Raw genomic sequence first — 17063 nt, 5'->3', positions numbered from 1 at the left:
TTATGTAAATGTGTTTAGAGAGCCAAACTGTGCTGATGAGATACTTTTGTATTATGTCTTTTATTTAATGGCTCCAACTTATTCTAATTGTAAATGTATGTGATTTAAATTTGTTTAATAAGCTGGCTCCTGCAGGGGCTGCGAGTTGCATTAATCTGCATGCTAAATTAGTTTGTCTGAATCCAAAACTTGTCTGGCTCAGGGAGTTGAGCTCTTGTAAGGGATTATAACAGGGTATTAACATTAAGATCCATGGAAAGCAAAACAATGCAATGTTCCTCTGTTTCTAAAAATGCTGCATGTGGGCAAACTAATTAACATAGTATCATTTTACAGTCATGCTGAAGAGATGGAATACGCTCCAAGCGCTTCCTTGCAGACATGCCCCTGTGTTATGTTGTCCTTGCTGTGTTTCTAGTTGTAATTTGGTGGTGCATCTAATAAAACTATCCAAACATTTGAATAAAATGTCTGCTGTCTTCCTGTTCGTTTGTGTGATTCTGTCAGGATAACAAACACAATAAAGATGGAGTGAAGCAAGAAGGTGGAGGACAGAAAAGAGTATTTGTTGATCACCACAGCCTCAAAGCCACAATCAAAAGGCAGTTTGTTTACCGAGGATAACAATCAGGTTGGAGTGCAATTCTTCAAGACCTAAAAACCACCTTTCATTACACGAGGCTTTGAAAGCTTAATGGTCACCCTGCTTCTCCCTGAAGAGTCATCCAATGCTTAAATATAAACCACAGATGAGGTAGAGAAGCTGAAAAGTGCAGCGAAGAGCTTTTACACTTGAATGCACAGACGCTCAGTGGGTACCTTCCGGTTGTATCACTTTGGATAAACATATAAAATGTTCTCCACTCCTCAACCTGCTGAAATGTATTAACTCTCATTCTATTGTCACTTATATCTGAACAATGTGATGGAAAATGCATTAAAGTATATCATTGTGTGGGCCTGTAAAATGTTACCTATCTAAAACTATAATATTTATGGAATTGCTAAGTTGAGGTCCATTTTCTGCCCCGGCGTAATATTTTCTACCTTATATTATCCCTTTGCCTATATTCCACTACTGGATAACACTATAACACTACTACTAAATTGTTCCAACGAAACATTACGTTCCCCTGTAATGTTTTTCCCAGTGTTCAAGTGTTACCCTCTTGTAGCATACATACTGTGGGAAGTATAGTGCAGCAGAGATTAGAGTTAGTATTCCTGTATGTATATTTAGGCTGCTAAAACACAAGGATTGATGTTAGGTCAGTGAAAGGTTTGCTAATAATCATGGTTTTGAGTAAATACTGAAAAAGTAAAGTCTTGTGCTTCCTGACAATGTCAACTTTTCCAGTGCTGTGAGAGATAGCAATAAAAACGTTAACCAAGTTTACATTGTGACAAGTTAATGTTGATAACAAGACTACAGCGATGCTGGCCGTGTGACTGTACTTGGGCACAGCATTGCATTCAGCTGAATGCTAATGGGAGCATGCTAATATGCTTACATGCTAACATGCTGATGTTTAGCAGGTATAATGTTGATAATGTTCACCATCTTAGTTTAGCATTTTAGCATGTTAGTATTCGCCAATTAGCACTAAAAACAAGGTGCAGCTGAGGCTGACACAAATGTCATAGAAGAAAAGTATTGGACAAAATACTTGAAAACAAAACATTAAAGGGGTTCTAGGTAATAATTTGTTCCAACATACATGTATTCACTTTTTTATTGGCCATATGTGAGCAGATTGTAACGTGACGTGAAAAATTAGACCATCCCCGTCTCTCTCAGTTGTCTATACAAGCCTGTCGACAAGTTGTTTAACGCTGCTGGAATGTGGATTTCTTTGTGAAGGACTCAGGTCGGATTTTCCGAGACAGTCCCATGGATGTGAGTTTATGCACGTTCTCGAGTGCCTTGTCTCAGTGCCTCTCTCCACTCCGCTATCAGGGATCAACAGTAGCTAGCGTTAGTTTAGAAATGTAGTCCACTAACACAAACTAACGACCAACTTCCAGCACAATGGAATAGTTCTACAGAGCCTCTTTAATTTCATGGTGGGACTAGGAAAGTCAGGGGTTCATCCTCTAAGGACCATGAATGTTTGTACCAAAGCTGTTTGCCGCCAGCATGGCTGCACACATAACCATGGAAAGATAACCTTTCTCTTAAAAAACGCTTGCAGTTTTAAGTAAGTGGGATATAAATGTAAGTTTTAGGGGACAGGGCTGGAAATAGACTATGATCTAGCCTTTAAAATTGGACTTCATTGACTTAATTCCAGGATTTGAATGTTTGACACAGTTTTATCTGACACTAAAAGATACTAAACTACTTAAAAAATGAGAAAACTAAAGGAATGGAAGGGAGCTGGCAGGATTTAAACCATTTGGAGCACCAGCTCTCAAATTGTTCCACCGGAGGAACATCTTCTAAACAGTCATGCTCTAAATCAAACAAGGCTTTAGCATGTTATAGTAAACAGCCAAAATTGAGCTGGTTTGGGCCAAACTGGAAATCTGCGTAGAGTTTCATTCTGCAGGAACCTGGGAAGGTTTTTGGAAAGATGAAATATTGTAATAAAAATGTCCAGACTGAAAAATGATTTACACGGTACAATATATAGCACCCTGGATGCTCAAAAAAAAAAAAAATGGACATACATTTTTTATGACTATCATTGTTTGCTGCCACACAGGGAAGGAAACACTTCTCAAGTAGATCCTAATGTTGTTGGTGACATTTTCATTCATCTTTAAACAATAAAATGAAGTGAATTTAGACCACAAGTGTGACTCCGTGGGTGATTTACAGTGCACAACAGTAATATTAAGCCTCACCTTGACTCCAAAGAATAACAATTATAGCGTTTTTCAAAAGCACCTGCTTGGCAGTTTATGTCAGGGTTGCAAAAGGACAAGCATCACATTAAAATATCTTCTGTGGAGTTCATTAAAATACCATCTGCTCGCCAAAAAATCACAAAGATTCATGACAGAGCAGAATGCTCTCCGGGGAATTGTAAAAAAAAATGTTAAGATTCAGTAATCTGACAACAGCGGTATTAGACGGTGCATGATTATGCATGCTGATGGGCTTTCAGCTGAGATCCCTGGAAACACGTTCACACCGAAGCACCAAACTGCAGTAAATGGAGCATCCAGGCAGAGCAAAGCTTCACAACCAGCTAACAAATTCATACATGAAGAACCGCAGGAGAGCATAAGAGGATTCAGAGTAGATTCAGAGTCGAGAAGAGCAATAGTAATCATTCTCATGAATACTAAAGAAGCTGGGAAAGAACAGAGTCGCACATTACGAACATGATTCATTACACAAGAAGACGTACACAGCACAATCAAACCCACTGCTTCCATTTTTAATAATAGGCTTATGGAAACATACTGAAAATGGGTTTTCATTTTCAGGGGTTGTGTTTGACATTTCTGATCCAATTTCCTGCATTTGCACAGTAAATCTTTTTAATAAATATGCACTTAGCATTCCCTCTTGTTCCCAGTAAGTGACGAGATGATGCAGAAGTGTGTTAATATATGACATGAATGTGGGAAATTGAGCGAGACACGTGGATTAGGGCTGAGCGAAACATGATATAGAATACAGTCCAGTACCATGCAACGAAAGCTGAATGTAAATTAACTAAACATGAGGAGAATGCTGACACACTTTAAGGTGTTGGATCTCTGTGCATAGTGAATCATATACAGTATGTGTAGGCTTTGTTAGCTCACTGTTGTAGCACACAATTCAATGTGTATCAGAGCCAGAGGTAACTTAATTATCTACAGTCCCTCTTGTGTTGACTTTGCGAAACAGAGAAATAACTATTGCTACGATGAGAATATAAAGTAAATGAAGCTGACTTGTGTCGCGTCGGAATATTACTCACTTTTTCTCAGTGTGCGCTGCAATTCAAGTGTCTGCATCTTAATCAGTCTATTAGTCTGATATTACATTCCAGAGTCCTTTTTTCATCAGGATGAAATTATTTTCACTAGTTTCTATCAAATTCTTTCAATTTCTATCAAATCTGAATTTCTTGAGAATTTGCTGGAATCAAATGTCATTTGTTGATTCTATTGTCAGCAATTGGCCTCACTCTGTCTTCTTTCACAATATCAACACTCATTACCATGAAATTTCTTATTGAATATTTTAGTAGGATGTTTGTTTGTTGTTTTGATTAACAGAAAACACAAAAGCACCAGAAACGCAAACCAGAAAGATCAGAAAAACAAGCAGATCAGGCCATCTGAAGCGGACCATTTACCACCCTTGTTGTGTCTGCATGACTTGTGCATTTTTAAAAGGTACACAAAAGACCCACTATGGTCCTCTCTGGACCCAAGAACCATAATACTAGCCTTAAAGGAATGGTTCACCCAAAAATGAAAATTCAGTCATTATCTACTCACCTCAATGCCGACAGTGTTGCAGCATCTCCTAAACAACTGAAGTAGATGGGGACATGTAAAAAAATACAGCTCCATATAGCTCGTCCAGCATAATCAAGGTCTCTGGAAGCCCTGAGATCCCAAATTGTTTAGAAAGAAAGCTGAAATCTTCACTGTAGCTGCCATGCTAAAAGCGTTAGTGTGCACTCTGTCTCTTTGCAGAGACTTGGATTATAGAGTAGGGGTTTCTGGCACAGCTTCACCTATCTCAAAGGTGCATAGAGAAGGGAAAAATGTCTAAAGAAGTCAAAAAGCTCCAGCAACACTTGTAGTATATAGAACTACTTTTAGATTAACGTGTTTCAGCAAAAGCCAAAATGTTCTCATCTACTTCAGTTGTTTAGGAGAATGCTGCAACACTGTTTTGCTGTAAAACTCCAGAAATGTTTTGAGGACTATGAAATTTCACCAGACTTTCCATCGACATGAGGGTGAGTAGATTATGACTGAATTTTAATTTTTGGGTTAACATTTCCTTTATCATTTAGTGCACATGCTGGTGTTAGTGGTCTCATTAATAATATACAAAAGAACAGTAAACTTGTTGAAGATATTTTTGTCAACAAGTTACTTTATTTTCCAAGTTATAATAAAATTAAAAAATTCTTTTTTGTATTTTTGTTAAAATTCTGTTTACATCCAGTTAAATGGTTTATATTGAATATAAAACTCCAATATATTAAACAAATGTTTCAAAGTCTCAACAGCAAAAGCTCTTCAGTCTTTATCATCAAAAATAATACCCCATTAGGGGAACTTGATTTTGCATTATACTCCTTGGAACCGTAAAAGAACAATTCTTTTGAAATACTATAATGATTTTATTGTGCAGAATTAATGGAGGTGAAAGTAAAGATACCTGAATAAAACTATAGCGGACAGGAAACCACTGCTCCTATTTACAAACCAAAATCTGACAAAAACACTGAGTGATTCAGACAAACCTCACCTGAGAGACAATGTTTTTGTACTGACCACCTGATGGCGCACTCTTCACAGGGCAGCAGAACAGTGGGTCACTGTGTCTGGACCCATGAGACAGGTGTAATGAAGGGGCTAATCCTGAGGTCTGGTGGTCTATAACGCCCTGCACCTCCTGAGCCTGATTAACAAAGTGGGATTACGAGCAGATAGCCTCTTTGTATGAGTGCATTACTCCAGATTACATGATCAGATTACAAGATTGTGACACTGTATGGTTTAGCATCAGAGGGAGTAGTTTTATGACGCATATGATGTGATTTCATGTATTGTTTCTGTGTATTATGTGTTGCATTTTTGTAGTTTTTTTGTTTTGTTTTTTGTTTTTGTTATCATTGGTGAAACAATAAAAATTTCCAGAGAGAAAAATAAATATTTAGTAAAAAGTAAAAAAATGTTCATAATTTTTATATTCAGACTTAAAATCCTAAATTTTTCAAATTCTAATGAACAAGTGTTGTAAAACAATAGCAACAGTAATTGGTGCATACGCTACTGTACACACAAGAGCTTCTTCCTTTAAAATGATTTCTATTATTCGATTAAAATTTACATAATTGCTGCTTCACACTACCTCTACAAGGGCTCTTTTCCCTGATGCTCTTATTCTAATCTGTTATTCTTTTCTCTATTGTTAAATTTCTTTATGGTCAAACTTAAACTTTGATTCAGATTGTAATTTAATGTGTCAGCTGACAGTACATTAAAGGGGATACCAGAGGAAGGCAGTCTATAGATAATGATATTTGGTTGGTTACAGAGATTAAATTCTCAATCAAGCCATTTCATATAGAAATACCAGCTAAAAACTGATCAATCTAATTATATTAAAGGAAACCTATTATTATGTGTTTTCGTTTTTTTCCTCTTTCCGTTTTTCTACTCCTTCAGTGTTTTATATAGGTTCCTGTTGGGTAAACAGTCTTTAAAGTTAAAAAGCCTAACGTCCACGCCAAACAAGAGCTTCTCTCTCCCACAGGAAACACTGCTCCTGAAACACCTCATCAGTAGTCCCACATTTAATTTTGTGACTTTGTGACATCACACTAAATCACCATGTCATACATTTGCATAATTTATGCTTATATTCACAACAGAAGTGAAGCTAACTGGAAGCTGAAAACACAACACAACCAACTGGAGATACAGTGCCCGGTGCATACACAGGCGTGTGTGAGCAGACCAATCAGAGCAGATTGGGGGGCCTTAAAGAGACAGGAGCTTAAACAGAGCATTTCAGACAGAGGGGGAATACAGAGCTGCAGCACTGGACAGTATGACAAAACAGATGTGTTTTTTGGGCATTAAAGCACGTAAACCTATTCTGGTGGTAACCCAAAATAAAACTATGAACCTGAAAATGAGCATAATGTGTCTCCTTTTATATTGACCACAAAAAAAATGAGATGAGAACTAATAGATCTAAAGAACAGTCAAATTATTAGCGGACAAGTGAAGGTTGTGGTCAAATAAAAGAACCTGGAAGTGTGTGTGTTAAAAAAAAAAGCCAGATGCCCACCTGGCCCGACTCCTCACAGCGATTGCTTCTGGCAGGGAATCAGATAGAAGGGAGAGTCATTTATATTTCCTGCACCACCCCACAAGCTGTGGAGGCAGGGAGCATTTAAATCTTGTCTAAGGTCAACAGGGAACTCAATGGCTTTGATAACAAGTATCCCATCTTTGATTCCACACTCTTTGCTTCGCTGCAGAAATTCTGCCTTTGATGGGGGGCTTGTGCAAGAAGGTTTTAAAGTAAACAAGACACGGTGGGCGACGGCGAATAACTGTGTTTAGGAGGTTGAGCTGACATGTGGAAAAGGTTGAGATAAGGGAAACAAAAAGTAGCTGTACGTCACATTAATATCCCCACTCATGTCTGCTGTGTACACAGAAGCTGATGTTTTCTCATGTATTATTCAGGTTTCTGTCCTGTGGAGGCGACTCCACGAGGAAGCTCACCTGAGGCAGAATGCTAAATAATGGACTAATAGATGAGTTTGCGCTTTCTTTGCTCTCGAACGAGTCAAAACAGAACTAAGTGGAAGGTGGGCTCACTTATCTGCTGTGAAAATCTCTCCAGGAACTTTAAGCTTTCTGTGGTTGGCAGACAAAGTCACAGGAGGACACGTAGCCGTCTCTCCCGCGTAAGCAAACCAATCCTAGACACTTATCCACATCAGCTAGACACAAACAACCCCACAACAAAAGGGCTGCAAAGAGTACAAACAGTGTCTGTCACTCAAGAGGAGACTGACAGGGAGAGGAGGCCCTTTCATATCACCCAAACCCCCACTGAAATTGAGGTGAACACCTTTGATCTGCAGGAAGATGCGTGTAGTGATCCAGATCAGCTTTGTGACAGCGCTCGCGGGTTTCCATAGAAACATGCCAACACGCCAGACTTAAACATCCAGAACTGCATCAACAGATGGTTTCTGGAGAGGCTGAAAGAATGATGAAGTCTCACAATCTGGCATGCGTCATTTCATCTGACGGAGGCCATATTGTCATCTTAAAAAACATCCACAGTGAGCGATACCTCTTTTATTTGCAGAAATAGCATTTGTTTGATTGAATGAGAGATTACAGTGTGTGTATAATGATGTGACGGGGTCTGGGAACAACACAAAAATGAATGTGTCTGTCTCATGGCATTTGAAAAACAATCTCATCTGTCATGCCATATCAGGAAATATAAATCTGCACTGTCATTTTATCCCCATACTCAGGTCTGCCTAATCATCAGCTGTGACGGACGTGTTTTAAAATCTTCCCGCAGTCAACTCCAATATGGTCATTTTTATGTGTAGCCATTAATCTTTTTTGTTCCCTTGGTGTTTCTGAGTGGGTAGAAATGTGGAAAAACTGGTGAGAGATGACTTCTGGCTCAAAGTGCAGTTGTTAGAAAAGAGCAACCCCAGCTCTTTGAAGTCCAGCCCACTACAGCTCGCACTCTAACACAAAGGATGTCACACTGGAATAGATGCAAAGGATGAGGGCCGGACTGATTTCCATACAATAGGGTAAAAGAAGGGGAAAAAAAGAGTCAAATTGAGGCCTGAGATGAAAGCTGTGGTTTGCGCCATCACGTTCAGGTAATAGCTGTTCACTCGTGTTCAAACAGCCAAAGATACTTACAGAACAAAGACGGCTGCACATAAAGAGGATCTCAGGCATTGAGACTCAAAATGTCTGAACAGAAATAACAGAAATCATGGATCAATTTCAGGAGAGGGCTACATTTCTCCCTCAATCCCTGGGCCACCTTTGTCTCTGACTATATCTTGTTCTCTGCTTCTCTATCTCTGTGTCAAATAGTTTGGTTCATTATGAACCAGATCTGAACTGATCCATTCTCTCACTAACAACTGAAGGACAACCCAAACCTCACAGAATCATTAATGTAGCCTCCAAATCTATTTTACTTTGGGCTCAGGCTCATATTGCTCTTTTAATTCTTCTTTGGTCAATAATGAATTAAGGTAGATCTGCCAACATAGTAATTGAAATGAGTAAACTGGCAGCTTACCACTCTCAATCAGCTATGATTTCTGGCTCATACAAAACTTTTTAGTTTCACTACTATGCTCATAGGTTTCTGAGCTTTCTTTTAAACCCAGGGACTCTACTTAAGGATTAGGCCTCTCTGAGACTGTGAGGCTGCAAAGCAGGGGGAAACGATAAACTGTCAGAGTATGAAGTGTGCTGTATAAATTATAATTGTTAATATAAATAAACAAGCTAGGTTTTCACTTGACTTAAACCCTGGAAATTTAAGTTTTACAGTAAAAGTTGATAACAAGAGTTCCTTTACAGTTGTGCTAGTGCCTTCTTCGAGGCTGTAGTTAGATACAGAACTGCTTTAAATGAAATGCAAACACCAACATGCTCAAAATGACATAGTTAACATGTTCATCTGTAGCACCATCTTAGTCTAGCATGTAGGTATGAATGAGGCACTGCCACAGTGGCAACGAAAAAAATCCCTTATGGCCCAAAAAGAAGATTCCCTATAGAGCACCATCATGACATGAGTAGAACTTACAGGACGCCAGGAACTGCAAACAAGGTCAATTATTAATGTTTATATTTTCACAGAGCAGGCAGAGCCAGGAAGATGCAAAGTCAAACAAATAGGCGCCATTTTGGAGTCCAGTATCCAGTTCTTACAATACCTCTGTGAATAATCACCAGCTACTGAACGTGTACCAAATGTTACAGCCACCCATCTAGTAGATGATCTGCTGGCGGCACCCACTAGCGACAACCTCAGAGGGCTGCGTCTATACTCATAGAATCTGGAGTAACAGTACATACTAACATTAACATCTATTCAATTTGAAAGAGCAAAGGCCAAAGAGGAAACTCAAACACACGACCAACCAATGCTGTAACTTCATCACTCACTTAGTAGCTCAGGGACTGACTTTCATGTTATAAGGCTGGTCTTGCTTGCTGAAAGTGAAACCTGAAAGACATTGATAGGAGAGCTAAAAAATATATTTTACAAATATTGCTATCAGCAGCAATTAATTGCATCACAATTACGTGGTTAAAACTTGACCTCCCAACATACAATAAATGGACTGAGAAGTTATGGGAAATTTACAAGATGGAACAAATAACATATTCCTTAAGATCCGAAAAAGATATATTTATAGCCTTACACTAGTTAATAAATACTCATACAGTGAGGTGATCTGAATCCCTCTAAACATTCTGAATCGAGGATGTATCTTTGTCACTCCATTTAATTCTTCCTCTTTGTGCATTTACAAACACCCATACCACTTTCTATTATTATTATTATTAGTATTATTTGTTTAAAAATGGAAAAAAAAGCCGGAATGATTGTTTAAATTCTGAAACTGCAATAAACTCTAAGTTAAAAAAAAAAGTCTCATAATAATGCTAGATCACCAATCAATAGGGTACAGGTCATCTGGGGACCATAAATGTCTGTTCACAAATTGTAATGGCAATTTATCCAATAGTTGTTGAGATATTTCAGCCAGGAACAAAGTGGTGGACCGGTGTATCTGATTTCACCACAATTGTCTTGTTCTTAGAACATAATGTTCCAGGACAATAGTTTCAACTTATGAACAAGGGACACAGTCTGCCCCTGGAGCTTGCTGTTAGCCAAATGAGATAGGTTTAGGATTTCACTTATTACTTGCCATCTCTTTTTCTTCCGTTTTAAGTCGTAGTTTGCTTAGTTTTAGGCAACAAAAATACATACCGCAAGGTTATGATATTCAAAAAGACGTGATTGTCAGTTGCAACGAAGGTCTTGGAGCAACATTAATTACGATGTTCCAGAAGCAACACCAACACGACATTATCAGGTTGTGGCTGAGGGACCATCATTAACAGCCACAGTATTAGCAAGGCCATGAAGCGTGTTCTCACTTGATTTAAACAGTAAAAGGTGATAAAAACAGGAAGAAAAGAGGTGAAAGGAGTCTGCAGATGAATGGAACATCCGGCCTACAATGGACCAATCAGTTATACTCTCCTACAGCCTTTTAATCTCACAGGTGCTCAGGTAAAGTGCTTCTATTTGTACAAACTTAGAGTTTCTGAGGTGACTGAGCTGAGTATTTGCTCTGAACTGAACCTTTCTCTCAGGTTGACACCTATTTCTTGTGCATTTTTAAAGATAGGGTGAGCGACGTCTCCTCTGTCACACCATCATCAGGTCGCTATTGTAGCTCCGCTGACTCCTGGACCAAAGTTGCTAATGCAGTGCAATGTTCCACTACATCAATTCACAGCTTCCACACCCACTGAAATGCATTTGATTAGTCACCCCAGCACAGCAATGGGGACATAAATAATTCATCTGTGCAAGTGACAAATGAGGCAATCAATTCTGGGACAGCATTCAAAGAGAAACTATTCAAATCCCCTCTAAATTAATTTTCTGCCTTTAGTGGCCATGGACTTGAAATTTGAATGCTGAATTCATCTGATGATGTTTTAACGCTGACTTCTACAAACTAAAACAGAAAATGTTTCCAAAAGATACACATTCAAAACATCAATGTTTCTTTACCGACAATAAGCCTCAGAGAGTTCATTATTCTTTCTGATCATCTCTAAAAGCCTCACCACTGGCAGCACCAAGTTAAATATTGGACATCAGAGCGTTGTGGTAATTTGCCTGCACAGAGAATAGCAGGCACTTTGAGACCAGACATTAAAAGAGTAGAACAGACAGAGGGCTGGACTAATTTCATATTCCATCTGACAGTGGAGACTCTCCATGAATGCAAAAACCTCTGGATGAGCCGAGCTCCTCATGTGGGATGAGCTCGCACTTGACTCTGACCTCTGAGACTCAGAGAACAAAGAAATCTGAAATCTGGCCACAATTATTTTGCAGCCTGAGCGATGATAAGGAGCCTGAAAGCTCAATCCTGCAGCACAGATAAGGTGAATTACGTACAGAGACATGGGATGGAGTATTGAATCTGAATCCAGCATCAAATCCGCTTATTGACTCTGAATCCTTTCAAATTCCCTATTCTGTCCAATTAGGTTTAACTTTCAACATTTACAAGTAAGTACAGCGATAAAGAACTGAAGCTCAAAGGTCTCTAAGCAGCTTTTGTTGTGTGAGAAGGCAAAAACATCAAGTCCTCCAGATTGAATGACAAAATATGTATTGATACAACTGATATGAAGTCTTGTTCTGAGTATCAATACTAGTGTCAAAAGGATTTATACAAAAATAAAATGGATCAGGTTAGATCACATCATGGGCACATCAGTGCTCTTGTTAGTGCTGCAGTCTTTGCATATCTGCTGCTGTTGTGTGCATGCAAGGATTCACATGATGAATATTGGTTATTTATCATTAAAAACTGTCTTGTGTTTGAACACGCATGTGATTAAATCACAGCTAATTAACAGTAAAAGAAAGCGCCTCATTTTGTTTGGCCAGTTATTTGGTGATAATTAAAATATATTCATCCTTGTGCATTCAACCCATAATCCATGACTTTTTTTGTCTCTGATAGTACGTGAGCTGCTTTTAATAATGAAAAATATAGATATGAAATTAATACCTGTGATCAGGTAGCGTCACATTAAAACTGTAAATGGTTTGTCATGATAGTTTGATAATGTGAACTGGCCAAAGTTGTGTACAGAATTGTCAATCCATTGTTAGTTATTTTTTACAGATATGTTTATGTAAGCAGTAAAACAGCGAAGTGGGTTGACAAACTTGATTACAGTGTTAAGTAGCCTGTATTGTGAAAGCTGGTAAGCAGCAGTAACTGATTGTGAGTAATATGACTTTTGACATGATGAATTGATGACCTGTAGCTCAGGAGGTAGAGCAGGTCGTCCAGTAATTGAAAGGTTGCTGGTTCTAATCCCAGGCATGTTGAAGTATCCTTGAGCAAGATACTGAACCCCAAATTTGGACATAAACATGTAAAATTTTACAAATACAATAAGCAGCAAGGCTACATATTTGTCCTACATGGAGAAGTTCCCTGGGCTCCTTTGAAAAAAGCATAAATCTCAGGAGTATTTAGGTTAGTAGAAATATATAAACTATAAACATTGTGAAACGACAACACATTCTTAAATATTTGGACCGACTTGTTAATACGGCAGATGACATACATGAATATAGATCCTTTTTTGTGTAAAAAATGTTTTATCCGCTTGTTCCGGCGATGTAGGTGTATATTTGCATATAGAGCGGGGAAGTGATATCTGGTCACACAGTGTTAATGCCAGGCGTGAATTGATGGACCTAAAGCTGTCCACTTGTGATCAGATCACTAAGGACTCATGGTAATACCAAATGTTGCTAGCATGCAGCTATTTCATCAAACACTAACCATGTCCCTGATTGCTTGGTAAGACACAGTATCTGTAATTTTGCAGCATCCAGCTGCGCTATCCTTGAGGGCTTTTCTGCTTTTAATGCAGGTGGTTGTATGATTTGTTGAGCTGGTTGCCAACATACAAAACATAGTTCAATATAAATGAAACATAATAGTGTTTAATGTTTTTACATTTTTTTAGGTTTTTGTACCAAACATGATGCAGAATATCGGTATGCTGGAAATTATATGGTTAAGTATAATTATGGAATAATTTAAGTGATGTGTACACATACCCATCAATCAGTCGATACATTACTAAATTTATCTGAATTGTAGAAGCCAGAAGTGGCACTGAATGCGATTTGGGTTTGGGAGCCAAAAAGAGACGGTTCTTTATGTTGAACTGAGCCAAATGAGCTGGCCCCAAAGAGCCAGAATTCCCATCACTACCACGCATTGACTGAACGCCGTGTTGATGCATGTGAACATTCAAGTGTGATAACAGGTGGAGATCGAACTATCATATTAAGGCCGGAGGGGTGGTTACAGACAGTTCTACCTGACTGTAGCTGTCCCATGTTTTACCCTCTTTTTACCCTAACCCTTTTTGTCTTTTTTTAAATTTTACAAAGCTGACCTGTCAGTTGGGCAGGACAGCAGGACTTATTTCAGTTCCCCCCAATAGTCAATTTGGGTCTGTGTACCAACCAGCCAAATATTTCAGTTCAGCTGTTCAGGAATTAAATAGATACACCAGCGATGTTTTCCATTTTAACCAGCGAGATCTGCAGTCAGCACTGGCTAAAAATGGGAAGAGTGAAGAGAGATAAAAGGTTAAAAAGTGTAAAAACTTCTTCGCATCTTAGTTTAGCAAAGTGTTGTGTCCAAGTCTGCTTCTCCATCGATTTGTGTTTCCCCTCACCTTAACCCTGACACCAGCCAGTTATTTTCGTTAGATTTCTAACGTCCTTCACAACCCTAACCAGTTATCTCTTCAAAACCTAACCATGACTTTACCAAAGCATTAACCCAGGCCAGCTATGCACCAAACACTGTTTGTAGAGGAGGGAAACAGCATTCATGGGCGAACAGACTTTACCACGAGATCCAAAAAGGACCAGGCTATTTTGGACGGACAATCTCTTTTTTGGAGTTGTTGTGGCCTCTGAGTAAACAAACATATCGCCACAGCAGCTGTCAGTCATACGTCAGTACCCTGTGTTAATCTGTTTTGTCCTCTGACAGTTCAGAGCTACATGCTCCCAGCTGACAGAGCCCTCCACTTGACGCTCCTTCTGATGAAAAAAAACTGCATGTAAAGGTTTTGGGTGTACCGTCTGACATGATCAAGGCCAACAGGCAGAGAGATCTGTCATGCTGACTGGTGTCTGAGCGCTTCACTTAACATTGAACTACCGGCAAAACTTTTTTTTTGGTACAACTTCTCGGGGAGATAATCGGCACTCCATCCGCGGCTGAGGTTCCCACTCATCCATCACCTCCCAATGCTATATTCCCAACTAACAGAAAAAAACTGACCGCGGGCTAACAATCTTTCACTCCAGCTTGCATACGGCTGAGCCGAGGTGAAAGCAATGGCCTTTTCTTGAATTACCTTCCCTTTAATCAATGACACTGTGTCGGAGAAAATATCTCCAGGAGAATGGCGGGGGGACACTGTATCCATCATGATGGTGCTAATGGATGACCCAAATGCATCACCGTGTCAAGATTCATCAGACATTCATCAAAATGTAGAAGTAATATGAATAAAAGGACAAATGGTCGCAACATAATAAGGATGAATTATCTTCTAGTGAAGCAGAGGAGAAAGAGGAAAAGATTTTATTGCTTTGCTTTATTTTTATTGAGGAGAAAAAAATGTAAGCCTTGCACTGGTTGAGCTGTTGGCTGAGGGTAAATGTTTCATGAACACACTAGATTTAGCCTTGAGCAGAAGTCACACTGATGTGCTGTGGGAAAAAGCATGCTGCATTGGCAACAGCATGGATTATTTGAATCAAATGTTGTGAAAGTGGCAAATTTTTCCAATCAGGTATAGTTTAGTGCACACATTCTTGTATACAGATGGTCAAAAGTGGTAGAGGTTGTTTAACTTTGATGTTTTTTTCCCCCCTTTCCTTCAGTGTTTTATTTAGGATCTTGTGCATGTAAAAGATCTTGAAAGTTAAAAAGGTCAAAGTCCGCACCAACAGAAGCTCCTCCTTCCCACAGAATACACTGTTCCTAAAAACACCTCGTCAGTAGTACCACCTTCAATTCAGTGACTTTGTGACATCACACTACATCACTGAGTCACACATTTGCAGAATTTATGCCTAGGAGCTACTTTGGCAAGTAAGAATTAATTTAGCACAGCTGCTTTGTTGTTGTTAGCGGTGCTGGGTCAGGCATGTGTGAGCTGACCAATCAGAGGAGACTGGGTATTCAGGAGGGGGGCCTTAGAGACGGAGGGGCAATACAGATCTGCAGCATTGGACAGTATGAGAAAACTGATACCTTTTTTAAGCATTAAAGCATGTAAACCTATTCTAGTAGTGACCCAAAATGAAATTATGAAACTGAAAATGAGCAGAATATGTCTCCTTTCAATTTACTGATTTTGTAGCAAAAGCCTGAAAAGCTGATTTAACTAATGCTTACTCCAGTGAGTAATCCATGTGATTTCTCCAGTAGTATATAGTAAGTGTTAGGGCTGCACAGTTAATTGAAACATTATCAAAATTGCAATATGGCCAAGTGCGATATCCAAATTTCCAGAAGCTGCATTCTTTTTTTTTTTTTATAAAAGTACATTTTGTGACAAAACAGGATTATAATGTATTAAAAACTGTAGTGCTGGAGAGATGCACTGACTTTGATATTGTAATATTTGTCAAAATAACTGCAACATGCTTTTTTTTAACCCTATTTTGCCACCCTACTAAGCGTTAGGGTTTGGGTTAGTGTTACTATGAAATTTTCATTGATTAGTTTTCTATTTTTAAAGTTTTTTATCGTATTGTCTGAAAATGTATACCTAACCCTTTGATGCCTTAATGCATTTATGGTGTCTTGGGAGCCCACATGAGCTGTGCATAGTTGTATGCATGGCATTATAATAAAAACTGAATTCATTCTATCATGTGTCTTAGAAACTGAAAAGTAATTGAAAAAAACCCTAAACCGGAACGCACTGAGCAGTCAGTGTGCTGTCTGTATGAGTAAAACCTGCTTGTAGGTCGAGATAATTGGGAGAAATTCCTCTTGTAATACTTAGTGTCCTGCTGTGTGCCTCTGGAAGTCTCTGATCAGTGATTAGTCATCTGTCCCAGCAACAGTACTGTAATATTTCTTCTCTGGGCTGAACACTGTTTGTAGTTTCTTTCTAAAAATGATCTTCAACAGAGGAACAAGCCTCCACCAAGCAACTTTGTTGAGAGTGCAGAGGCTGTACCTGAGCATCCACGAGCAGGTGTCTCATCAGAGTCATGGACTTCCTCAAGGTGTCCCTCTCTCCAGGGATGAAGGCTTCGTCGTCGTCGGTCAGGCTACAAGGTCTGGTCACCATGAACTGAGCAATCTGGTCGTTCAGGTTGTTGAGAGACTGGACCGCTGCAAAGGAAGTAAAGAGTCCTGGGTTAGTGAAAACATACAGAAGCATTCACAATAGTTGTTCTATGATTTCCTCTCCTGCCATGTAGGTCAAGAAGCTCCAGAGTTTGATTCTTCCCTCTCTAGTGGGAT

General features: G+C 39.0%; 1 protein-coding gene across 1 annotated transcript in view; it reads right to left on the bottom strand.

Moving 5' to 3' along the window:
- Nucleotides 1–16815, bottom strand: part of kaznb (kazrin, periplakin interacting protein b) — a 98188-nt gene extending 81373 nt beyond the window's left edge. Inside the window, exon 1 of the mRNA XM_073468463.1 lies at nucleotides 16774–16815. Coding sequence (XP_073324564.1) covers nucleotides 16774–16809 — 36 coding nt within the window. The 5' untranslated portion in view covers nucleotides 16810–16815. The remainder of the gene's footprint in view (nucleotides 1–16773) is intronic.
- Between the last annotated feature and the right edge of the window lie 248 nt (nucleotides 16816–17063).

Source organism: Pagrus major, chromosome 6 (genome assembly GCF_040436345.1).
Source record: "Pagrus major chromosome 6, Pma_NU_1.0".
NCBI lineage: Eukaryota > Metazoa > Chordata > Actinopteri > Spariformes > Sparidae > Pagrus > Pagrus major.
This window is presented reverse-complemented; position numbering and strand designations above follow the sequence as displayed.